The sequence below is a fragment of the Dufourea novaeangliae genome, unplaced genomic scaffold (assembly GCF_001272555.1).
Source record: "Dufourea novaeangliae isolate 0120121106 unplaced genomic scaffold, ASM127255v1 scaffold392, whole genome shotgun sequence".
NCBI lineage: Eukaryota > Metazoa > Arthropoda > Insecta > Hymenoptera > Halictidae > Dufourea > Dufourea novaeangliae.
In genome coordinates, this window is record NW_015374267.1 from 370,207 (window position 1) to 396,667 (window position 26,461).

The 26,461-nt window shown below is 44.5% G+C and overlaps 1 protein-coding gene and 1 long non-coding RNA gene across 2 annotated transcripts in view; both read right to left on the bottom strand.

The window, feature by feature from the left end:
- Positions 1-16,477, bottom strand: part of LOC107192658 (basement membrane-specific heparan sulfate proteoglycan core protein) — a 75,098-nt gene extending 58,621 nt beyond the window's left edge. The window contains exons 1-4 of the mRNA XM_015581973.1: positions 16,285-16,477; positions 15,722-15,871; positions 15,050-15,253; positions 14,712-14,828 (exon numbers count right to left, since the gene is read on the bottom strand). Of these exons, the coding sequence (XP_015437459.1) occupies positions 14,712-14,828; positions 15,050-15,253; positions 15,722-15,871; positions 16,285-16,477 (664 nt within the window). The remainder of the gene's footprint in view (positions 1-14,711; positions 14,829-15,049; positions 15,254-15,721; positions 15,872-16,284) is intronic.
- A 310-nt stretch (positions 16,478-16,787) lies between these two features.
- On the bottom strand, positions 16,788-17,578 carry LOC107192712. The gene is made up of 4 exons (XR_001516305.1): positions 17,563-17,578; positions 17,315-17,466; positions 17,090-17,240; positions 16,788-16,870 (listed from the first exon to the last, which is right to left on the bottom strand). It is a non-coding gene; the product is annotated as an uncharacterized LOC107192712 (long non-coding RNA).
- Between the last annotated feature and the right edge of the window lie 8,883 nt (positions 17,579-26,461).

Genomic DNA, 26,461 nt, shown 5'->3' on the forward strand with positions numbered 1-26,461 from the left:
GCGAGGACAGTTGTGACTATTTGCGTCTGATCCGGATATAAGACGGATATGTCGGTACCAGGACGGAAATAGGGAAGGGAATGGCGGTATTAGACACGGATTACGTGGGCCTCCGGGTTCGAGCTTTCTTTTCCGTGTATTCTTTACGGGCCGGCCGAAAATAGAGCCCGGTCAGCCGACGGTGCACCGGTAACTATAAATAATCGAACCGTTCACCGTGTGCATGATTCTGTCATCGTACAACGGAGCCAGCGTGTTCTACTGGCTGTGCACTTACTCCTGCAAACTTCAGCCCCACCCCTCTGCTTGTAAAATACATGCAATATAAAAGCAAGGCGCGCGTCAGGCTATCCCGCGAGCACAGCTTCGACTCCCTTCCAACCCCGTCGTCCAAGGTGACTGCCAGTATGTGACTGAAGAACTATTTCGAGACGAATTGTATTCAGAAGAAAAATCCCCTTGCCACCACAGAATCGATGAAAATAGGGGGAAATTACAGAGGGGTTGCATGTGGTTTGGGGGTGAAAATACTGGGGGGGGGGTGTAAACGAGGAAATAGAGCTGGGACAGGTGAGCAAGTGTGGAATAAGGTTGAGTTATAACGATAAAAAGAGTTGAACTGGGGTGGCAGCACAGAGGTGCGATTATGGTGAGATCGTATGTGGGGGCTGAAAATGGGAGGAACATTTGAAAGGGGTGGAAGATAGTTGTTCAGAGTACTAGAGGGATGAATGAGATATAATGTTTCAGAAGGGTTTGGAAGTATCTTCAAGAAGAAGACTCCGAGGAGGTGGAAATGGAAGAATATATGATGATTGAAAAGGTAGAAATTGGAAGATTTTTGAGACTTTAGAAAGGGGTGATGATTGAAAGGATGTAAATTGGGAGATTCTTCAGATTTTTGAGAGTGGTGAAATTGTCTGAAGATAATTGAAGATTAATTATGCTACGTTTCCTTTATGACCTTTAATTATCATAGGTATTCTTATGACACGTAACAACTGAGACGATTGAGTGTCCAGTATCGCAGACTGTAATATCTGTGTTAGATTGTCCATTAATTCCAAACAACATACCAATGGAGACAATTTTCTACCTTACAGAAAAATCGAAATTTCTCAATAATCCAAGTACGAATTACCATTAGGAATTCGGGTCTAGGACCAGGGGTCTGGGTTACGTGAACAGAGAGCCTGTCCAGGTAAGAGACCCCAGGGGTCCGTAATTGAATTTACCATTATTTTTAGGCGCACGTACCACGAATTCGTTTCGCTTAACGAGAATTTAGAGCGGAGACAATTGGTCTCCATGGTGGGTAGGGTGCTCTTATTCACGAACAAGTACGCCCGTAAATAGACATAATGCATGACCTTTAAGCGGGAGGCAACGATTGTTTCATCCCGAAAATGATATTCACGGACCGCCAGGCTAAAAGGAGTCCTTGTCCCGCGAGCGCGTACCCACCTCCACCTCCATCCCCTCTTTCTACTCTGTCCTCTTTTTCTGCCTCTCGCCGCGTACACTACTCCTTGTCCCGCGAGCGCGTGCCCACCTCCACCTCCACCTCCATCCCCTCTTTCTACTCTGTCCTCTTTTTCTGCCTCTCGCCGCGTACACTCTGGCCCATGCTATTTTTTCGCTGGGGGGAGAAACAAGCACACGGTTTACCCTGAAAATACATCGTGGCCCCCCAGCCTCATGCAATTAAACGTGAGTATGTGCCGCCGCGGACCGCGAGAAAACGGGAGAGGAAAATACGAGCCGGAAGGCGAGTCTGAGATACGGATGGCAGCCACCGGGGAAAAAACTTATATTACTCGCTAGACGACGCTCAAACTCATGTAAGTTCCGAGTAAGTCTCAGCTAACTCAAGTCTTAAGTTAACTCTGAAGTAAGTTACGTCTCAAGTGATACTTAATAAAGTTAGATAATAAAAAATGTGGAGTAATAAATCTGTACCCTGACTCAAAGAACCTTATAATTTTCCTGTATCTATGTAGATCTGGGGTATGTAGAGTTTTAATTATGTTAGAATTAAGTTCGATTTACATGTGAATATTGAGTACTTAATATGCATTTAATACACTCTTACAACATGTAAATTGGTTTTGGATCTAAATTATATCGCCATTTAATTCAGTCTGGATTAAGTGAGAATTGAATTCAACTTACATCTGAATACTGAGTTCTTAATATACACTTTTACCAAATGTAAATCTGGTTCAAATCGATGACTTAAAAGGTTCCAGTTGGAGAACGACGAAGAAACAATTGGACGATCCGCGCGAAACGAGATCCACTATTCGACTGAATTTTAAAAGAGAGAGAGAAAATTCCCCCGACGACGGAGTTAACCCCTGGCGTGAAAACAATCGCGGGGGGCGAGCACAACTGTGGAAATTTGACGTGTTGCCACGCGTATACATACCGCGGAGTAATTGTTTCGCCCAGAACGTGGCACCTCGGAGACTTACATTGAAATCCGCTTGAAAATCAGCGTCCACGCCCCCCCCCCCCTGCCAACGGTAAGTTAATCCTCGCGCTTTTCCAAGCCTTCCGGAAACGGTAAAACTCCTTTTAACCAGCTATGCAGGAAATTCAAGTCTTAGGGGGATGAAAATTACCAGATAGGGTGGTTTGTCTTTTTACGAAGAATTCAAAGACTGATAGCTCGCGTGACTACAATGTTGAATAACAAATATAAATATGGAAATTAATCTGTTGTATTTGCTGCAGTGGATTCATGCAGGGGGTCGGTTATACCCCCCCGAAGACTCAAATGGGCAAAACTATGTCCATTAGAAATAGTATTATTTTATAAACATTTCTAAATTGTTGATCATGCTTTGGTATTATTAATGTCATTGTTGTGGTATTATTATTGCATTGACAAAATTGTTTGAGATCGCTGGAAAAAATTATCCTTGTTAATTATGCGTAAGAAATTTTTGTATACATATAATGGTTGTTGAGAATTATTTTTTCCTTAGTCTTTTATTGGTAGCTTATCAAATAATTAAAGTTATTATTGTCCAGTGTTATTATTACTGGTATTATTACTATATTGACAAAATTGTCCAAAATCACTGAAAAAATAATTTATGTTAACTGTATCTAAGCAATTTTTGTATCAACCTATTCATTGAGAAATATGTTTTCCACTGTCCACTGATTTAAAAATAATTAGTGCAATGTGAAACTCACAGATAATGCTGGTGAAATAGTTGAATTTACCTCTGTTTCGCTGACGATACGGCCTCCTCTGCCTCTGGCCAGGGCTGAGCTGTGCCAGCACGAGCAGGAGCACAACGATCAGGAGGAATCTCCTCGCCGGAAGTCCCATTGCACTTTCGAGTTCGGTTTCACCAACGTCTCATTTGCCGCGGTCGACTTTAAAAACACGGTTTCGTCTTTTTTCTCCTGTGACTAGAACACGAGTCCTCGATCAGAGTTCCTCGGGAGCCCAGAACGCGGAAGAAGACTCCTTTCGACTGAATTCCACTGATCGAACGGTATTCTCTACAAGGATCCACGAGTCTTGTGGAGTGATTTCGTCGAGAAATTATATTACAAAATTCATTCGATGCTACTTCCATTTCAGTATGGACAATAATGAACGAATGCGAAGTATTTGATAGCCAACCTCGTTCGAAGTCCATTGTCTGTTTCAGACTATGGACTACTATCGAGGCTTTACCGTATTATGAATTCAGGGATCCAAGAATTACTTGTAAGGGACCATGACACGTCAATACGTAACAGAACTTATAGATTTTCAATTAATTTAAAGAAGAGTTGAAAAACACTTTCGATCTACTACCGAGGCACTACTGTACTATACGGAACTGTCACTGAATATTTAAATTTGTTAAAAACTTTGAGATCTACATAAGGTAATATCCTTCAAAACTTTAAAAAACGTTTCATGGACAACTACCGGGGCACTACTGAACCTAATCACAGACGCCAAAAGACTGATCGACGGCTGTCTTTGTGTCCTGTTAACTACGGAGGAGTATTTCCTGCAGACTAACCGGTCGACAATTCGGTGTTTGTGGTTTCAGAACTACGAAGGATTGCAGAATACCAGAAAAACATCGAGAGGTCACGGGAAGAAGAGATGGAAGGAGGGGGTAGAAGGAACGGAAAATTGTGCAGCGACGGGGCACAATAGTCGGGTGCGCGGCGACACGCTGTGTTTTTCAATTATTTTTAATTATTTTCTGAAAGCCGCGAGACCGCGTTTGATGCACACACGCGCCGCCTGCCGCCGCCGCCGCTACCTGCGGCGTTCTCTCTCTGTTTTTCACCGAGGCCGTTTTTCCATATCGATCTCTCTTTTCTTTCGGAGTCGTCCGTGTTGTTGCACGGTACGCCGACGTCCAATTTAAACGTCCGCCTCGATGTCACCGCGACGGACAAACAAAGAGAGTCCAGGGGAACCCAACGCTCTTTGAATTTACCACGGGGAGCGAGGTTCCTCTGCCCGGAAGTCCTCGAGACCACCTTCGTCCGCGCCTCGACACCCACCCCCTCCCTCGATCCTTCCGTTGGATCGTCGAACCCCGCAGAACTTTTTCTGATACCTGATTGTCGGAGCGGGGTAGGAAATTTTTGATAGAGCCGAATTTCCGCTACGTATCAGGGCAGAATAAGAAGTATTACTTTTGGTAGGAGGAACTTCGAAAGGTGACAAGATCAAGGAAGTAATTAAAGATAATTCTATAGCATTTGTCTTATCTGAATTGTGGATGACATAACTTTCAGTAACTATTTGTCAAGTCCTGCAGCAAGAAGGAATTTTTATGATCCTGAGATATAGGAAGCATTCTTCAAAAGACTAGACGCGAGAAACTTTTGAATTCACAATTATTTTGAATCTGGTTAGGACCTGATTATTTATTGGTTAGGTCTTCAACTGAATTTGGGACCTGGTTAGGTCCTAATTACGTGTCACACCGAGTTTATTTAAAACTTAAGAAAATATTGCTTTGTAATGATTTAGGAACTGCTTACTTGAAATCATTTAAAACACTCCGAGCGTCACATACTTCCAATAAATATGCTCACATATATCCTATAAATAGAGCTTTTCCTAGAGAGTTCCTAAACTACTCAAAGAAGTCCTTCTAATTTTGACCGACACGTTTATCACCAACAATACAATTCCAGATTCAAAATAACTCACTGCCAAAAAGAAACTCCCGAGAAAGACACTATCTAAAGCGATCTACTCAATCACGTATCCAATAATATTGGATCTGCAACAACTGGATACAAAAATTCAAAAACTACACTATCAGTCTAAATTCGAGATGAACTCACTGAAAAACTTTTCGATTCCCGTTACGCGCGATTCACCACGCGTTCTCCATGGATCCCAATCTGTGATCCATAATACAAGAAAAATGAAAAATCCTCGAAAGCACTCCACAAACGGATAAATTCAATATTTTTTTACGCAAGATCGATGCTTAACACGGAACACGGTTATTTGTCGAGATCACTAGAGTGTTCTGTGTACCTGAAGACGAAGGAATGATCCGGAAGATCGCGGAAACTACGAAGCACAAAGTAGATACCGCGTTGCCCGAGCCTGACAGACTGGCAAACTACTAGTCACCATGAACCGAACGAAGAACAGGCCACCCCACCTCTGCTGTCAACAAGGGGACGCGTGGGAGGAGGTAGTAAGCTACTTTAGATTTTTTTTCCTCCCCAAGCCGCGACAACGACGCGCCTACCACCGTGGGTCTCGTTGAACTGCTCGAAATTTTGAATCGCCGAGTTTGACCTTCTCGACTGGTCTGTAAACGTTAGGAACACTGAGGCATGGAGGGAATGACTGTGGCAATTTGAATAGGCTTATTTTTGTGATTTGTCGGAGACGTTGAGGGATCTTTTTTTTTTTTTAAATGAACTGTTTGAAGTTCTGTGTACAGATCGTTCAACTATTTTTGTTTCGATTATTCTGCAAATTTTTATATATACTGATGGATTTCTTTTTCCAAATACTTTCTGGGACTGTTAAGTGATCTGAAACTTGGGGTTTCAGTGTACAGAGTGTTCCTGTTACTTTTGTTTTTCTAAATTATTCTACGAAACTTCATCTGTAATACTCTTACCACTGTATTTTCTCTGTCACCCCTTGCATTAGAGGAGATAGTTAATTCTAGTTACTTGGAATAGTTTTCATCTGACGATGATTCTGAGAAACAGAAGGATTTCTTTTCAGATGATTTCTAGGAACACAGACTAATCTGAGATTTAAAATCGTGCATAAGAAACAATTACACTTACAAGATGTTTACTGCATTCAATTGATCTACGGAGATATCTTTACAACCACTGTCAACGTAAGTCAATTAAAGTATCCAATCTTCAAGACCACCATCAATATACAAAGATTAAACTACCTTCTATGTTATCCACTATTAGTTTCCTGGTACCAAATCGAAATCAGTACCAGTCACGGTATAAAAATATTTTTTCCACGATCACTTCTCAATCTCTACCCACAAACGGCCCATTCCCACGTCACACCCACCTAAAACACAATTTCGACATTCTGGAAGACATTTGACTGGCTTCGAATGTATCACCCTGTACACACCACTAATTTCATTTACAGATCTCAATGGCCACCGACAACGTGAATAACGCCTGTGAGTGGGTACGATCGGGCACGAACTACGGACGATTCAGAGGATTATGTATACCAAGAGTTCTCGAAACGCAACAGGCGTTCAACACGGTCCACCTATAACCAGAGAACGACCCAGGATTTGTGGACAGTCCACGTCCCGAAAGGATTTACTCCGTGATCGGCCGGTGATCGAGGAGATTGGCCCGACCGAGGAGAGTCAGTCCAGTTTTTTGTACGCCCGCGCGGAAGTTATGAATAGACCGATCAGGAAGTTGGAACAGTGGACAAAAACTGGGGGAAGGGGGACTCAAATGACACGACTGGGGGCTTAAGGACCAATGACACGATCTTTCTTCTACGATGATCGGAGTGGACATCTGAGAAATATTGATATCCGAAGTGTACTAGAATATCATTTTAATTGGCGATACTTGAGGCTCGGAACGAGAAGGATTTTTTATCTGAAGATCTAGGAGACACTTGAATTATTATAAGACATAGATGAATCTGTACTTGGATGATCTAGGACCTGGATATGCCTGAATTTGTATGATTCAGGACCTGAACAGGCCCGTATTCGAATTATTTAGGACCTAACCTGCTCTATATTGAAATGATTTCGAGTCTGGTTGGTCATGTATTAAGATGGTCTACGATCTGATAAAGTTTGTATTCAAATGCTTTAGGCATTCGCACTTTCTGTATTTGAATTATTTAGACCCTGGTTAGGTATGTATTCAGATGATTTGTCTGACAGATCTGATTAGATCTGTATTCGGATGATGCAGGACCCGACTAGGCATATACCCTATTAAACTGACCCCTGGATTATCTGTAACACCAAGTAAATATTCTTTAAATCGCTATAGAAATTGAAACCGATCAGGTGTCTAAGGTCAAGATATGGAACACTGGGCAAGTACCTACTACGTACTACAGTTACCGACACGTTATGATAATTTTCCGAATATTTATGTGAAAAAAATTCTAAATTCCAAATTGGAGAATAAAATGAAAATGTTCAGGTACCGAAACGAGTAAAGAAGCAACGAATCCTACAAATTTCACGGACAATCAAAAGTATCCACCAATCAATCCATGCTCGAGTAAAAAATATTCCGAACACCCATCCCGTTCTAGAATCGTAACCAGCACACAGCAAGGATTCCCCAGCGAATTATCGCGTTAGTACCGTCAACGACGACAGAATCGTAAAGAAAATCCGCGACTCGTGTCTACGAGATCGGATCGGATCGGTTCGGATCGGATCGGTTCGGATCGGATCGGATCAGCGAGAGAGCGAGAACGGTCGACCGAGCCGCGTTGTTTCGACCGAGTGACTGTCGAGAGAAGCGTGGGAGGTGTTGCAGGCACCGCGGCTCCGTGGCGTAATGGGAATATCAGGCGTCGCGACGTCAGGCGTTTGCCGCGCTCCAACCGTTCGGCGTGGCTCGGTGGGACTCGTGCAACGCCGTGGCCGTCGTGCCCGCGACGCGGAAACGGGGGGGAAATGCCAAACCGGCAGGAAAATTGAAAATCCTTCGATCATTCCAAGTGGTCGAGAAGCTTTGCCCAAATCCTCCGACGCGACGGTTGCCCGATAAACCCTGTGCATCACTGCAATTTTCTACTCTGAGGCGATCAAAGTTGTTTCAGGTGTTTTATTTAAATGATTTTTAATTATTCAGAATACGATTGGATATTACCGGTGGTTTTCGTTGGGTTTGAATATGGGGATGAGTTTTAGGAGGGAAAAAGTTCTTTAACACTTCAGTGCTTTCGAGGTTTTGCAAGCATTTTTCCTGAAGGTATTGATCCTAGTAATATATGTTGTTACTATTGCATTTTCAATTTTAGTTGAGTCTGGATTACTCTCTTTGGGGTAGTGAACGTTCTGGGGGTGACTTTTGGGGGGTGAAAAGAGACAACGGCGATTAAAATGGTTTCACACCTTTTTCAACGTTTGTGGACGAAAATCGTCTGTGGTCGACAAGTGTCTCGCTAGTCAACCAAATCAAACAATACCCTCGACGAGAGTTCTTGAAGACTTAATCATCCCTGAAACAGTATCAAACATCGTCGAACAAACCTCGTGAAACGAAACGAAACCATTGGAAAGCCGTGGTGAAAATCGCAGAAGACTGATAATCTCTCATCTAAATACGATCCTTTTTGTGCTCGTCCTTTTTCTCCCTCATCCAAACCATCGCGTCTCCTCCCGAGCAAAGTTTCGGCTAATCCGGCGACGAAAAGATGATCCGGGTCGACCGGTGATAGCCCCACGGATTATACCGTGTCTTACGTACCGAAGACGAAGTTGAAGAAGTCCATTAGTATGAAAATGTGATATAAGACAGGTTTGAATAAACATACACCTTGCCCCTTTGCAGCGTCCGTGCACCATGGCGGACGACGTGCAACAGCTTTTTCCCTCGGTCACAGCAGTCATATCCTAGCACGAACCACGATTCTGAACTTATTTTATTTAAAGTTTTATAATCCGCCCGACCGAACGTGTTTCCCACCAACCCCCTGCCCTTCCGCTTACCATGGTAAGGTTTACGATGGTTCTGACCATTCTTGGGGCTTCGTTCCCTCGAAATTGCGCGGAATTCTGCGGAGATATTGAAAAGAATTGCAGTGTAGAATACATTGGTGGTCTGAATTTTCCAGTAGATCGATGGTTTCGGAGTCACGATTTGCTTTTGATTTCAAACTCTCGGGGCGTTGGTTGTTCTTTTTAATTATTGTGGTGGGAAAAGTCCGCATAGGGTTTTATGTGTATTTCCATGTATGTGCACTAAATTCGATTTCAGAATTCGGGGAAACTCACGAATGATAGACCAACTCGAATCGATCTTAAAATTCACCCCCTAAAATTCATTTCAATTTCAAAATTCAATATCACAATGCTACCAGTGTAACAATCTTTCCGGAAAAATCGTTTCGTTTCGTTTCGTTTCGTTTCACGACGTTTGTTTGAGCTTGTTTGATACTGTTTAAGGGGCAATCAAGTCTTCAAGACCTCTTGTCCAGGTTCTTGTTTCATTTGGTTGACCAGCAAAGACACTCATCGCCATCAAACAACGCCAAACAAACGCCAACAAACCTCCACCGTCTGTCCCCACACAATTACCGAAAGATTAATCCCAAGAAGCACCTTGTCCCCAACAAAGGAGAAAACAACCCCTAAACAGGACCGTCCAATTTACACCAGAAATCCTCCCCCGACCTATCCCCGAAGAAAAAGAGATCCCACCCTTCGGGGAAAACCGACGAAAATTCTCGGCGTGAAACTTTCCTTGACCAGGACCGAGGGTGAAAGTGTACTAGAGCTCTTAATCGCTAGGGGTGGTTCCAAAAGAAGAAACCAGAAACAGAGAAAGATAGGCAGGAAACATTCGAGGAGGATTTATCGTCGCGAACCGTGTCGCAATTATGATCCATCCGCGACACACCAGATTTACGATATCAACGTGCTAAGGGGGTGGTAAGGGGGTGGGGGTGTTGCGCGGAGGAGGGCTGTGCGCGATCGCGGGCCACCCTTTCATCAGCGGACGCTTTTTAGAATTCATTTTCGGGCTTAAGCTTCATTTCTCACTTCTGGGTTCTCCGTGTGCATCAACGGGGGGATGCACAGTGCGACCTGGGTTGGTTATTTCGCGAGGAACAATTCTCCAGGCTTTTTTGTAATTTACGACAATACGAACACGACCGACAGAATTACGATCCGACCACCCCACCCTAACCGCCCCTTATGACGCGTCTGCGCAACCACGGATACCACGTTTAATCCGTGAACGAAGGAGAATACGGTGAAACGTGTATCTCAAGGTTAACAATTTTTTCCGAAATAGATAATAAGTCTTAAAATGACTATTGGTTCTTGACTGTATGAAAAAAAAAAAAAAAAAAAAAAAAAAAAAAGATGTACATACTATAAGATAGCAAACAGATGCAGTAAACGGGTTAGGGGATGCTATAAATGGAAAAATATCCGTAGTCTGTAGATAACTGTGATAAAAATAAAGAATTCATCAAATGACAATGAATGAAAAATGACATTAAATGCTTAAAAAATGTCAAAATGTTCTTGGGAATCGTGCAGATTAAAAATATTTCAAGGAAAATGTTTTTTCTTTGTAATCGTAAAAGAATTGGGAATGAAAGGGTTAATCGAATCCCCTTGACGGTTTTCCGGTTTTGGTTTGGAGATGACATGGGTACGTTGAATAATTCCCGATTGGTCGCGGCAAGAACCCCCATGAAATTTCGTCGACGCGCGTTCCACATCGGCGTAAGTTTCCACCGTGTCCGTCGTGTGCCTTGAGCTCGTTTCATAAATAATTAAACACTGTTGATAATGGCGCACGGGGGCCGAGGTCGCCGATCAGCCGGATACCGGGCGAAACGGATCCAAAACTGCAAACGCGATCTTTCGATCTTTGCTTTTCCCACCCATTTTTCTTTTCCATTCCCAAGAAACTCGTTTAAATTATATAATTCCCCCTGACAAGGAGAGAAATTAACACTCATACAACAATACACGATGAGTCAATAAGAAATGGTCACATATTGGTTGTATCAAAAAGACGTTTTTAACGAACTATATTGTTATTGCATCTGAAGGGATTCATTGGATGGATGCAATTTGATTTTTTTATATCCTCTATTTGCCGAGATGTCAAAGTGATCTTGAGTTACAAAGTATCTTTTCAATATCGTCAACCATTTCCAATATATTCAAGTGGATCGATTTAAATGGCACACAAAATGAGGTTAAGTCATCGATTAAAGAACAGCAACTTGCGGGCCACGTGATTTATGTGAGGGATAGGCGGGAAAAGGGGTGAGTTTTCAGTCGAGTTCACGACCCGCCGCACAATTTGCATGCGCTTATTTTGTCAATAGACGACAGTGTTTTTCCGCTGGTGGGTAGAGAAAAAATCTTTAGCCGCGCAGGACTCTCGAATAAACATCGAACGAAGAACAGAAAATAACGGACGGTTTCGTTTGAAAAACAAAACTCCGTTGGACATCCACGTCGGTTGTCTTCTTGAGGGGCAAAAATTAAGGAGCAACCTGTAAGCCATTGGAGGCTTTCGTGCTCGAATTTCAACTCCCTACCCGCTTCGTTCCACCGATATTTATCCCGGTTAAGCGGGTACATATTGCGGAGTACGTTTAAACGGGGGGTGGCTATACCGGGTGGTCAGACAGTATAGTACCTACCTAAGCGAACAAAACTAATTAATCTTGTCTATCATCATAGATCCTTAATTTGTCAGTTATTGGAGCGATAGAAGATATTCCATTTCGTCTATTTTTTGAGTTTTATCTGGACACCCTTTATGGGACAAGAGGACTAACCTGAATAATGTCCCAGGGCATGGGGAGTTGACGTTTGTCGTGGCGGTGCCTAGCGTGCTGCCACCGACTACCCTAACAGTAACCCACCCACCCCCAACCAAGTCTCGTTTCTGTTGCCCCACGGCCCGCCAGGACTCATAATTGTCCCCGTCCGAGCTGGCATATCGCGGAAGCGACCGAGGGACACGAAAGTGGTTATGCGCATTCCTATCCACCGTGAAGAAGCATCGAGCCAGTTTAGGATGGGTGGGTGACGAGGTGGAAGGGGTGTGTAATGAGTAGCGATGTACTCAAGACACCTGGAACGCGCGATGAAATAACGGTCCTGGCTGAAATTCTCCTGGAATCCTAAGACTGCAGGGGTTCCGTGGGATTTGGTAACTCCTAAAGCATCGGTTGATGAACCGAAAATGTCCGGAAATCAGAAATCAGAAGATACGAATCAGATTAGAGGATTTTTTAGATGATTTAGAAAGTGATCTGAATGTTTTGGGATGAAAGAACCTGGAGCATTTCGAGGCTAAGGGTTACGTTCCAAATGATTCATTAATGAATCACTCGAACGAGACCAGGTCACAGAATACCTTTAGCATCCATCATCCCCGACAATGTTGTACACGTTAAGCGTGAATTCAATGGAAACGTTTTCTGAATTCCCGGGGATTGCTTGAAAACTCGCAACACGGGGAATTGAATACCCATCGCTAGTAATGAGAGGTTGGTGGAGAGGGAGAAGGGACGAACGGGGGAGCTACCAGTGGATCGTCCCCCTGTGCCTCGTCGCTGAATACTTGAATATTGATTAAGCATGCACATCGCGATTACTGGAAGCAGGTAAAAGCGCTTCTGGTCTGCGTGTCTGCGGATATTTATACGGTACGTAGCTTGCCCTTCCCCTGTTTCGCTTTATCTTCCTCCAGGCTAAAAAAGTCACCTTGGAACACTCATGGGGACCAGCCCTGAGACGTTTCCACGATGAGACCATTAGATTTACGATCACCATTTGAAGGATCGACCTTCGTATTCCATTGTTCTGTCAAGGTTCGACCTATTCCTAACTTAGCTCCCCTCTGATCCAACAATCAGAAGCTGTTGGATCAGGGGTTTACTAAACAACAGATCTGAAATATAACTGGAGGTATTTAACAATCTACCGAGAAATTCAGTTGAATCCCAAGGTGTCCAGTATTAGATGCAAGATGGAGTAGCTACAGATCTTACTAAATAGATCATCCTGGTTGCGTCATCGATCTCTCGGTATGTGCCGACAATCACAAAACAGTCAATTATCTCGTTTTTTTTCCTCCCCGGACGTATGCAACAATGAGTTCGTCAGCGATAAGTAGGTTAAAGAGAGCCGGCCGTCTTTGAAACCGCCGGCTGAAAAAATGCCAAGTGTCCCAGGCTGGTGATTGCCGTTTGTCGAGAAATGCGAGGTGGAGAGCTTTGTCCACTATTATCGCGGATGATCCAGTCTCTGGATCACGTGGAGGAGAACACGTGGCCTGGCGATCAGTTTCACGGTAATTTGAATTCCTAATTCACGACGTGGGTTGTCGCCACTCGAGGTCGGATCCTCCAAAAAGTCGGTTGAAATTTAAATCCCTAAGTGGGTGGCTGATGACTTTCCACGCTACGAACCCTTTAATGTCAAAGACAGACACTGGACACACGTCATTATGTGGGTGGGCGAGATTTACTCGAAATGAGCCCAACTTCTGTTGTCCAGTCGATGTATGGCTTCGAGCCTAGGTGCGCGATGACTAAGCATGATCGAAGCAAAAAAAATAGCGTTCAATCACCGATGAGGAGTTCACTGGTCCAATCAGTCAGCCTGGAAGACGTGTAGGCGCGAGACTGTCACGCCTCCTCGTGCTGTTGACCACGATCTACCCCGACACTCGACGCCCTGTCTACGGGGGCGAGAGAAAAAAAACCACGGTGAAAACAGAACATGCGGACGGGGGATGGAAACAACCCTCGAGGTTTGAATATTCAGCAGGCACATCCTGTGCTCTGGGCTCTCCCACCTGACCCTCTTTTCTTGCCGGAAAAATCGGCACGTACCCGACGACGACGACAACAACGCGCGTCTTCGAGGCTGCTCGAGGCTCCGACGAAGTCGGAACGAGTTTTTAATTAGATCACATCGGAGACCGGAAGTGAGGGGCGATCAACATTGCCTGGTCGACTCGGAGGTTGTTTATAACGGGATGCATTGATCCGTTGCGTCGGTAGAACAGAGTCTTTCTGGTCTGTACTGACTGAGTCAGCGGAGGTATTACAGATGGAGATTGTATCTACGGACACGGTGAACCTCCTCAGCAGAAATTGTACATAGTTTTATAAACACCATTCTCTAGTGTTTTGTCATTTTACCAAGAGAGGATGTACTTGTACGATCGGTAACTTGGTCAACTGTGACGGTAATTTCCCCAGCAGAACCGTATGGTATGATGCTGCTTCACCAGACGAGTCTTAGTGGTTTTCGCTGTTACCGACAGTAACACTGAATGGTAACCCTGCATTAGGTGCATCTGGAGATCCCTTTTTTAAAGATACATATCACTTGCGCCATTGATTAACGGGAGATATACGCAACCAGAGATTCACTTTGAGCATAAAAACTACCTAAACACTTCAAGCAGCTAAGGCCGAATTGAAAGCTGTTGAAAAATTGAAAAATAAGACTCACCGGGGTAGTTGCAATCATGCTCGTCACTCCCATCTCGGCAGTTCTCGATAAAGTTGCACCGTTCGGACTCCAAAATGCACCTGGAGACGTCGCAGGCGAATTCTCCGGCGCTGCAGCCTATAAATCAAGTAGTTTCTTGTGTTCGTTAATGAAGTACCATTTTCTTGACCGTATACAAACATTATCAAGCATGAAACGATATTATGAGAATGATCGAAGAACAAAATTTCTCATGCATTCTACATATGTACGTATACATGTATACATATTTACAGAGGTGACGATCTACAGATACACTAACAAGGCATAAAATGTCCCGGGACTGGGCGAGCCTATACCTGGATGGGGACAGCCAACTTCGTCACCGCCGTCGTCACAGTCTGGAACGCCGTCGCATTGTTGCACGGAACAAATGTAACGACTTTCATCGTGACAGCGCACCGTGTCGTCCGCGCGACACTTGTTCGACGCTGTTCTTCTATCGGGCAGCTCCTCCCTGACCGTAGTCTCCACCTCGGGTTCCTCAGTCCCTGGATAGGGATCTGTGTCCGACTTGTTCGTTACATGGTGTCGAGTGGATCACCCAGACGGGTGTCACCGATGGGTTTAACCGAACCGAGAGTGAATTGTAAACATGAAGAGAACAATAATGGAACTGAGGTGCGTGTGGATGATGTGAGAAGTGTGTTTATTGTACATTTAGGATGAAGCTGGCTACTCGAGAGTCATTGAAATCCTATTTGTTATTGACTTAAAACACCTGATCCTGTGTTAGATATCTACTTCTAGTGGCTCGGATGTATACCATAATCTAATTTGGTATTGCTTAAAATTTCTGAAGAAAATAAGTAGAAATGAGGATCGACGATAGCCCAGGAGAGCCAGCTCCATACACTTATGGGTAACTGCCAGGTGACATGCGATACAACGTTAATCCACATTGGTTACTGTACAATTGCGTGGTCGAGGTATATGTACAGACGGGTACAGAGCAACCTAAGAGTACTTACGCGTTGTGGTGCCAGGACAGTCGAGCTCGTCGGAGCCATCATCGCACTGAGTAACCCCGTCGCATCTGGAGTCTAATGGCACGCATGCACCGTTTCTACATGTCAATTCGGTGGACGGGTCGCATTCCTCTTCCTCCCGTTCCGTTCCAGCTGTATATGTGTGTATGTGTGTATGTGATTGGTGTTTCAGTCGTTCAAGGAGAAAACCATAAACGGAAAAACAGAGAACGGCGAATTTGAAATAAATAATGTATAACCAAACAGAAAAGTGGATCTGGTTGTAAAGGGATGCAAAACATGATCTATCTAATTTATGTTCTTGGAGTTTACTCGACGTTCCAGCATTCCACGTGCAACACTGATTGAAAATGAAGCTAAATGGTTCTCTCGACGAAGGTTTTGATCAACATTTCCCTAAATATGGATCGAGTATTGAGACCCTATCGGTTGTTTTAGTTTAAGCAAATACGTCTGAATGAAGTTCTGGAATCTGGAGTGAAAGTTGGAAACCTTCGACGGGGAATCGATCATCCCTACCTTGGCTAGACCAAAGAAGAATTTACCTTGGAATATTCTGAAGGTGAACTCGTCGGGATACACTTGGATGCTGCCCAAAGCATGGTAACGCAGCTGTTCCTCGAGGGTGCTTCGCACCTCCAGCTCATCTGTATACGTCGAGCCAATGTCCAGGGTAACTTTCGACTTGAAGTTGTCGGATATTTTTGGCCTGCGGGAACAGAACAGAATTCCTGTCATTCCTTGGGCACTTGTCGGTCCAGACACGTGGACTCAATAACTTGCATAACTCCTCTATTTCTGATCTTTTGGGTAAATTGTAGAACATATACATTAAGGCCGATTCTAAAACTGAATAAACCATCGCAGAAACTTCCTTTCATGGAAAAGTTGCGAGACCAATCGACCTTAAAAGATACCGCAGCGAGTGAGTTGGAGGGGTTAGAGAAGACCAATGTACTCACGATATCTTGACGACGTTGACATAGTGACTCTCGTTAGGTATATGCCGGTTGTACAACTCCTCCAGAGCCTGTGTCAGATTGCCACTCAGGTCCTTGTACTTCCGACTATTTCTGTCCGCGTACTCCGGCAGGTACGGCTCACCGATTGTCAGTGTGATCCGGTAGTATCCTGCAACGACCAATCAACAGATGGTTGAAGTGACTTGGGCCAACAAGTTGGACCAAGAACCGAGGATTTGTCTATTGGGTGTACCAATCAGTAATCCACTATATTTAATAAACCTATTCAATCCGCGCCGCTATTTTGGGAGAAGAAAACTAAATGAAAAGAAATGGCGGATTAGTTATTGGTACACTTGAATGCAATCACCCTCAAGGTGTTACTCACTTCGTTGCCTGTCTGGGGGATAAATAACACCTGTTCCACCCTCATTGGCGCTACCTTCGACCTCCCCAGAGCCAGCTAGGTCTTCATCGTCACTGTTCCCAAATTTTTCTGGATCCCTGCGACCTTCTGCCGCGTTCCCAATCTCATTATCCTGTTGCAAACAATATCAGAAATTATTTCTAGATCATCTACCATGATTCTACTTCAATTCATCTAATATCTAACCTCGTCAGCTTCCTCGTTCTCCTCTCCACTCTCCCGGACCAGCCTGCCGAGTGTGGCTGGCGCTTTGTCGCTCGACGTCCAGAGCTTTTTGTCATCTGAGATCTCGATTGGTGAATTCTCGACCTCGTCCTTTGTGTCGTCTAGCTCTGGTCCTAAGAAACAATTCAAAATTTAACTGTCAGTACTGATAACGTGTTGATAGTTTTAATTTGAGACACGCCTCGACCACTGTCACTTGGAAGACATACCTAGAGGAGATTCTGTGGTGGTGGTGGTGGTGGTGGTGGTGGTGGTGGTGGTGGTGGTGGTGGTTGGTGTGGTAGTGGTAGTTGATGCCGGTGCCCAGATGTCCCACAGACTCCTCTTCAGTCGATGAAGAAGAGACTCATGTTGCTGTGACTCGATCAGAGGCGTCTCGTCGAAGGATTGTTTGCCATCCTGGTCGAAAACCAGGTCATCATTCTGGAAAAAAAATGGAACAGTTCAGACTAGGGATCATTGGATTAATTAGGTACCATTACTCAGGGACTAGAACTTAAGAAATAGGAGTATCCAAGGGTGATAGATCGAAATTCTGGAAGAGACTTTTTCAGGATGGTACGATTTATTGTACTTGGGAATAATAATTGATGGAAATAGTGGTATCGAAGAGCCATAGAGGTTTGATGCTTTCTGACGATCCATCGAGCTTTAAGCTGCTCTACGGAAAGTAAAATACTCGGTGGATCCTGTCGATCCATCATCGAAGTGGGACGCCGCTGGCCTGTAACGAGGCGAAAAGAAACGCTTTATATTCGTTTCGTCTTCCGTTTATTCGTGGGTCACGTTCGCGAGAGGAAATATCGGGTTTGTTATTCCCGTCGCGGGAGTGGGGCGTAATATCGATGCTCTCTACCTTGCATAACGATACTTTATTTCGTCGAGAGTCTCAGGTATCACCGGGTCCATTCTGATCCCGTGAGCACAGAGAAAAAGAGACAGAGGCATCGTTGACCAGAGAAACGCTTGAATCCTGGCCGGTTTCAGAATCACGAGCGAACAGTGGCGGGAATGGCCGGCCGGATCCTGAATTTATATCGCGTGTTTAGGTGAGAATTGGTTCTTTATGAGCGACACGTGACCACACTCTCGACGATGCACACACGCATACAATCGATACGTAAGGTGGGTTAGATGTGTTGAATGGTTTCTGACGATTCCTACTCGAATGGGCACAATGTACACATATGTGTTATGCGACGATTCGACAGTGTCACCCTCGATAGTTGATCTTCAGTGGAGATTAAACTTAAGCGTCCTAACTTGGACCCCAACGAGACACGATTAGACTTGAGGGTGATCTAAACAAATTAATTACCTTCTAATGGGTACGAGCATAAGTGGATCCAATTAAGACTTACCAAAGACCGAAGCAAACCCAGCCAAGCCTAATTCCGACTTGATACAAACTCAATCGAGACGTAATCCAGATCCCATTGGACTGATTTAAGAGTTTACAGCTGCGTATACACACACTTGAAGTATCACTTTTTTTATACGAACCCTTGCTCAGGCACGGTTCGCTAACTGTTAATGAACACGTAACAGACACACTGCTAAAAAATATACGATAGCTTCCGGAGAGGTACCAGTTGAGCGAAACCAAAAATAAAGAGGAACTGGATGTCTGACGTTTAGCTCGGCGCCAATCGGAACCGGAAGAATAAAAGACAGACCATCTGCCGGATCTGTTCAATCAAGGGAAACATTCGGTGTCGTGTTTCGCCGCGGTACCACGTGACCGGACACGCGGTTTTCCTCGCGGAAGCGTGGATCCTCGCTGATGAACCTTAAATCGACCTGGATGTATTATTACATCATCATGGCAAAATCTTCGTATATTCAATTAAAAATAAATATGTATTACTAATAAAATATTAAACGAAATGCATTTGGATTGGTTTCACGAGGTTTCGATAAAATTGGAGAAATTAGGACAACGGAGATGTTCAGGACAGAGGTATCCAAAATGGCGGAAGATGGATGGAAGAACGCGATACGATGGTCATCGGTGGCTTACGACCACGGGCATAAATCGCAACGATAATGCGAGTCGCGGAAGAAAAAGAAGGCGAGGGTGGGGAAACGGGGAGGTGTGGGCGAGCCACCGAGACAAAACTTTGCTATTCCAGGCAAGTTTTACACGGGATTTCCCAGCTAAGTCCACTCTATGATCCTTTCACGACAACTACGTGCTCATACTTCGGCAAAACACCGGCCCCCCGCGAGTCCGAAATCCTTAAAATGCATGGGAAATACGTGTCGCGGCTGGTTAAGTGGCCGGAGGAAGAAATTCGTCCACGGAACTTTCGATGCCCACCCCTTCTCCATATTCTCGACGATCCATCGATCGTTAAATTTTCCAACACAAAAGCATCGAGTGGCGAATCGAATCTTCCGAGTCACCATTGGACCTGTTCGGTCGAGAAATTTCTCCTAGTGTTACTGGACTAGAAATTTGAAAACTGACATATTCCGTGTGAACTTAACCCTCGAGTGGTAAGGTGGGTTTTAAGGTCGTACTTGATAAAGTGGGGTCGGATCCGACCCGAGCTCTTTTTCGCTGTTTTCAAACGGGTAAAACGAAGTTATTATCTTCAACTTTGTGTTTTTGTTCATTTATATAGTAAAGAATAATAATTCAGCTACACAACATATATATTAATGTAAGTATTACACGTTTACTAAATATAATCATAATAGGGACTGTACCATTAGGGGGTTACTGATCGGGTGAAGCTAGACCTGTTATCAGGTGAAAATAAATCGACACACTGGGTATTGTTCTATCTGTATAAGAACACAGATGTTTTCCTCGGTCTCGCCAGTTATGCAACCAACACGTGCGCGTGCAAACTGCACGGTTTTAACGATGCACAGACACGGGACCGATTTTTCAGGACCAGTTCCGACGCTGAGTCACCAGCGGTCTGAACTCATTTTTACACGGAGTTTAACGACCCCTGGGCGGGTACCTGCCCTCGTCTAGATCTGTCGATCGACTCGCTTGGAATATCAAGTTAGTCGCATAGATCTTTCGATCGATGGAAGGTGATAGATCAAATTGGTGGAATCCAACCTATCAGTTGGGATTCTAGATGGAGGGACCATTCATTGTCATTGGGGACCATTGAGTCTGTAGAGGTCAAGATCTCTTCTAGATCTCATTTAATATTGTATGTATACATATACATGTAGGATCAAGGAATATCGACTTGAAGCATAGATCCTCGAGTCCATGAAACGTCCAACAGCTAATTACGATCGAGACGGGGCTATCAGAGATCGTGATCACGAAGGATCGAGACGCCGAAAGTCGAGCAGCTCCTTTCGCAGAGAATACCACCAGAGGGAGACGAAATCCCCCAATTTGAGGGACTTCGCGGTGGCTTCGAGTTAACGGAAATATACTGTCCGACAGGTTTGAAAGAAGATGGCGGACCTGGCTGGCCAGGCCCTCGTCCTTTGTCTTAAGCCGTGCTATATTAATGTGGAGAACATGCGCCGCGAAGTAGGCTGGGGAAGGGTGGCTAGGCGTGGAAAAGAGGTCCGAAGCCGCGCAGAATACTAAATAGAAGCACGCGCGCTCGCGCACGACACCGCCGAATCCTTCGACCAGCCTTTGCATTTTAACTGCTCCGTTTTGGGGAAAACTTGTCACTCCTCTCCGCGATCGGATGACTCTTGCCTTTTATTCTGATCTTGGGACACTGATTTAGTTATTACACCGTTTTAGAAACTGGTTTGGGTCCAATAAAGTGAACTAAGGGGAATCCTGAAGAATACGAGAATCGACCGATGCTCGCGATACTTATATCACAGAGACCCTAGAACCCTCTGATTCCGTTAAAATTCTGCTTCAACTACAATTCCATTCTGGCGACTTATCGTCTCAAGGAGGAATCCACGGAGTCCACGTGTTGATTCTCAAGCCCGAAAACGACAAACGCCGAGATATCTCCGGGCGGATCATCTTATATGAACTTTCATATCCCCCCATACAGAACACGGAGGTGGGGAGCAAATATACCACGGGGACGGGTGAAATTGCGGAAATCACGAGCGATTCGGCTTCCCAGGCAGTTTCTGGTCCCCGGGGCTGCGGTCTGCCAGTCAGACGTCACGGGGGCAGCTGCACGTCGGGTGGTGCAAAAAAAAAAAGAAACTGTTTCCGTTTCGAGCCGTCGAAGAATCTCGATTGACTGGCAGCTTCCGGATGGTCCGATAATTAGGGAAAAATTGGATATATGAATCTTTTCGAACTTGGCTGTCCGTGTTCGAGACAATTGCTGATTTTCAAGACTAAAGATCGAAAATCATCAATCGTCAGAAATAGTGGATTTCATCTAAAAGTGATGGAGGTCTCGGTAATTTATACAGTTGGGGACACACTTTCCTTCGTTTAATGTCACTTCGACCCCCGTTTAGCGATACACAAAATCCTCTACTACCTTCTTGGCAATATGAATATGAATATAAATCTTGAAATTACTGTTAGACGATTACCTTCTCCGTACGTAAGGCACGAGATCGTCAACTGTATCATTCATAGCCGGGGAATAGGGGATGCAAATGCACCAGAAAGATATACCACATGCAACTGTACGAGTTACTTAGTCCAAGTGGTCGGAAGTATTCAAAAGCGTGGGGATCTTCCGAATTTGTTTTCATTGCAGCCGAGTGCACGTCTCGGCCAAACACGTCGGTTAACCGCTCTCGATCCGCGATTTATCCTACCAGCCACTCCTCCTCTGGGCTGCCCCATTCTCTCCCCTTTTCGAGGGGTTGAGCCGTGAAACCCGAGGCGATCCAACGGTGGACAGGACGAATCACGGAACTCGTTTACCCACTTAAAGAACCCGATACCCTCGCTTTTTAACGCACATACATACATACACCTGGAATGAAAAATAATAGATCGTGAAAAAATTCAATATTTCCACGATCCAATTTTTCTCCCATTGAATCAGATACCACGAGACGTTTCTCTGTTTCGACGGAAGTGGTCGATGTTTTCAATGAAAATAATATTAACAGACCGTGAAAATGTGACCGATGTCCAGGGGAGACTCTCTGCAAACATTGAAGAATGGGTATCAAAATATCGAAATGGCCGTGGAGAAACGTTATTTCGGTCCCACGGAACATGAAGTGTCCATCGTGCGCCAGGGATCAAAGTTCACGTACATTGAAAGATCTACAGTTTAAAAATGAGAGATCGATTTATGGTTTCTCGTGGGCAAGCATACGCGCGTGGCCAATAACAAGAGGGGGGGGGGAGAGAGAACCCCGTACGTTGGAATGGAGGGCACGTGTTTGTTTGGCAAAAGCAAACAATCCATCGGGGAAACCCATTTCCGCCGCTGGATCGAGAATAGATCGGGGCACCTTGGAGCCTCGATTTATCAGTCTTCTAATCGGAATCAAGGACGCAGACTCGCGATTCCGTCTGATTGTTGGAACAAGCTAACTTGTAGAAACAAGAAACTGGAAACGATGCAGATGAAAGACAGACGTTTGGGTACAAAATGGTCCCGATTTAGGATCGTGGATTAAAATGGTACCCTGATAGCTGATTCATTTGAAAGTGGATGAAGAGATTAGGTAGACGTTCAGACCGCAGAACCAAAATATTATAGTAGTTCCTTTTATATCATCCAGGAGACCATTGAACGTCTACGGGGATTCTGCGAATGATGACAAGGTTTGTGAATCAGGAAACCGCATCCTCCGGAATAACCGAAATAATTTATCCTGCATCCAGATCTTCCACATCCGTGGCTCTCGGATTAATTTTGTTTTCAGAATCACGAGCTTTATCTTGTGGCGAATTTGGTCACTCGATGAATCCTAACTGTTGTGGCCTTGTTTGGTAGTCTTCGTTGTAGTATATTCTGTGTGTAAATGAACAGAATACATCCTGTAGCGGTAGCTTGATTATGAACATTCAGAACTTGCTGAATAAGTTAGATTATAATCTTCACTACACTCTATGTAGCCCTAAGGGAGTACACTGATTTCGACAGATACTAGATATTAGGATCGAAACTCCTGATCATGATGATCTTCGAAAATTCTCAATTCTTCTATTATAAGCGTTTGAAAGTCAAACTGTGGAGTATACTGGTCCAGGAAGCAACCCAATAAACACCCAATTTAGCCACTAACTTCGATGATTGCAAAGGTAGTACCAGACCCTAGACCAGATCTTTCTCTTAACAGTCCCATTGAACAAGCCTCGAAAGTGGTAATACGCGTCATACAGACGCCTCCGAAAAGGGGAGGCCGTGGATGATCCTCATCGATCACATCGCTGGAGCCGGTGTCGAGGCTGCCGAAAACGTGTATCCGGGACAAGGTGAGTCACAAAGAGGGAATTGAACGGTCTCTCTCCGCGCACAAAGCGGGCAACAAGACCGACCATCCATCCAGCCAGCCAGCCAGTCGTCGGTCTGAGCAACCGAGCAAATAGGTACACCAGAAGGGGAGTGAGAAAGAGTAGCCTAGAGTCAGAGTTAGAGAGACGCGTGGGTGTGCGCCAAGCACTCTCGACGAATCCCTCTTCTCCCTCTCCTAGCAGCCAGTCGTCGCCGCCACCTTCTTGCCTTCGACTCTGTTCCCCAGGACAAAGGGGCGCGCACCAAGCGAGCCGGCTTACCACGAAACTGCCCTAATAGTCCATTGTCTAACATCCGACCAGAGAGGAGTCCTCGGGCCTCCACGGTGACGCCACCCTGGCAACTTGTTCACCCGCGTCGCCTTGACTCTCCTCCGTCCGGATGCGTATCATCAACCTACTACAGCCCCAGTCGCCCTGCTATCCTATTTTCGATGGTCAAAACCTCGGAGGATTTGGGTTACCGGGGGATCGATCGACTATTTCCGTGCGGTGCGTGATCCAGATGCAACGGATACACAACCAAAACAGAGAATTCGTGGTGTTTCTGGAGCAGGTAATTTTTGTCCTTCTTTCAGGATGATTTCGACAGCTGATGGTCGACCTATGGTGTTCCTGTTTGGATGTAGGTGAACGGAAATGATGGTGTCCTTTCATTTGTGGTCTCCTGATGATAACTCTTTTGGTTTATTCCGATCTCGTTAGAGTTAATATGGTCTGTAATTAGGTCTGCTGGTGTCAGAACAGGTTCAGTTAGACCCTACAACTGATGGAATAGCTAATGATCAACTACGATGAGTCAGAATGCTACCGGTAGATAGAAGGAAAGATCATCCTGATTAGAATCATCTTAAGAATTTTCAATTCTTCTATTGTAAAAGCTCTGAAGGCACCTGTGGATTATACTGACCCAGAAGCAACCCAGATTCTTACTTTATTTCAGAGGAGTAGTTTAAACTGTCCAAGTCTGATCGAATCTGGTCAAGACTACTAGTACCTGACCATGGCCAACGAGATCTACTAGTGCCTGATTGACGCGGGGTAAATCTACTGGTACTTACTCAGACGCGACCCAATTAGTATGGATTAAGTTTATTTACACCTGATTCCATCTATGTTAAAGATTTATCTACATATATCCTCTATGATCAAACTTTTACAAAAATAGAATGTATTAATAAAAATCACAGAATATAAAATCATACAGATGAGCCTAAAATCTCTGACGTACAACACAAAATTAATGGAACAAAAGGAACTGTAGGTTCTAAGATCTGAGCTCGTAAATCACCGAAACTGTTCAAATCTCTTAATCTCTAGAACCGAGAAGATTCGTACAACGTCCAAGAAACACCCTATACATGTATTACCAGTCGAGAATGTCGTTTTATGATTTCATCACTCAATGACGGAGAAAGCACATGACGGAGAGAAACGCAGTGAGTCATTACCCAGAAATACACACCGGCGGGCTCCGAGATCCCCCATCTACACCGAATACCCCATCTATATCGATCGCCTTGTATCCGATAAATCGTTTATCGATCATTTCAAAGAAGATCCGGACCAGTCTCCGATAACGTTAGAATCTTTCCCACGATCGTAGACGGTCGGAGATCGTTCCGAGAAATTCCAGAAAAAGATCTATAGATCGATGAACGCCCGGTGGTGGAACGTGGAGAGGGGACCAGTCGGCTACACAGAGAAACCAGAATTCACCGATGAGTCACTCCTCTGAAAAGACGCCCGCGAAAGTGTGTCGGGGTGCGCTCGGCAGACCTCGAGGAATAAAAAAAGAATATGATTCGCTCCCCCTTTTTTGCCACAAGGCACCACGTCGCGACGCATCACAATTAACGTCAATTGTGCCGTTCGGCGAGCGACGGGCACACGCTTCCGCGAGACTTAAACGAACTGCTCGTTCGTCTACCGAACGAGTTTACAACCGACCCTGGGTGTGAATTACATGAAAGACGAAATAAAGAATTGCATTTCGTATCGTGATATGTCTGCGGTGTAAATTAGACTGAATATATCGCTGGATTTCTGCTAATAGATTCAGTGAATTCACGATAAGGTTTGAGCCATTTTTTCTTGCATATTTTCAATATTAAGTTTGCACGTGTTGAGCTTATATGTATATTTTTTAGAGTATTAAGTTCGTATATTTAGAGTTTCTATATGTTGAGTACTCGGTTTACTTATTTTATGTATTATAAAATATAAAAGATTAGTACTTTTCGTGAAAGCACGATAATGGGCAATAAAAAAAAAGCAGACGTGCACCATTGAGTGGCCTCATTGAGAGAATCGATAATCCACGCGGATCACGCGCCGCCAGCTTCACCCCTCCCTCCCGCCGTTCGATCACCCTACGCGATTTTATTTACCTGTCCCTCGATTAGGCGAGTCGATTGCACGCGGCGGAAACAATAGAATCGAGACGTAACGAACCATGACCGTAGACAGACGCTCGATTGACTCCCCCATTCTTGACTTTGAGAACCGTGTGTGTGTGTCCCACTGTGATCAGTGAGGGGATCGATGAAACGTGATTGCGAGACGGCTATTGTTTACTTCCTTTTACAGATTCGCCCGAAACGAGATCACAATTTCAATTTACATAAACATGAATCGAACAGACCGACAGTGTTCGAAACATTTACGTTCCATCGATTAATGTAAACAAATGCATCTCTGATTCGTTATTC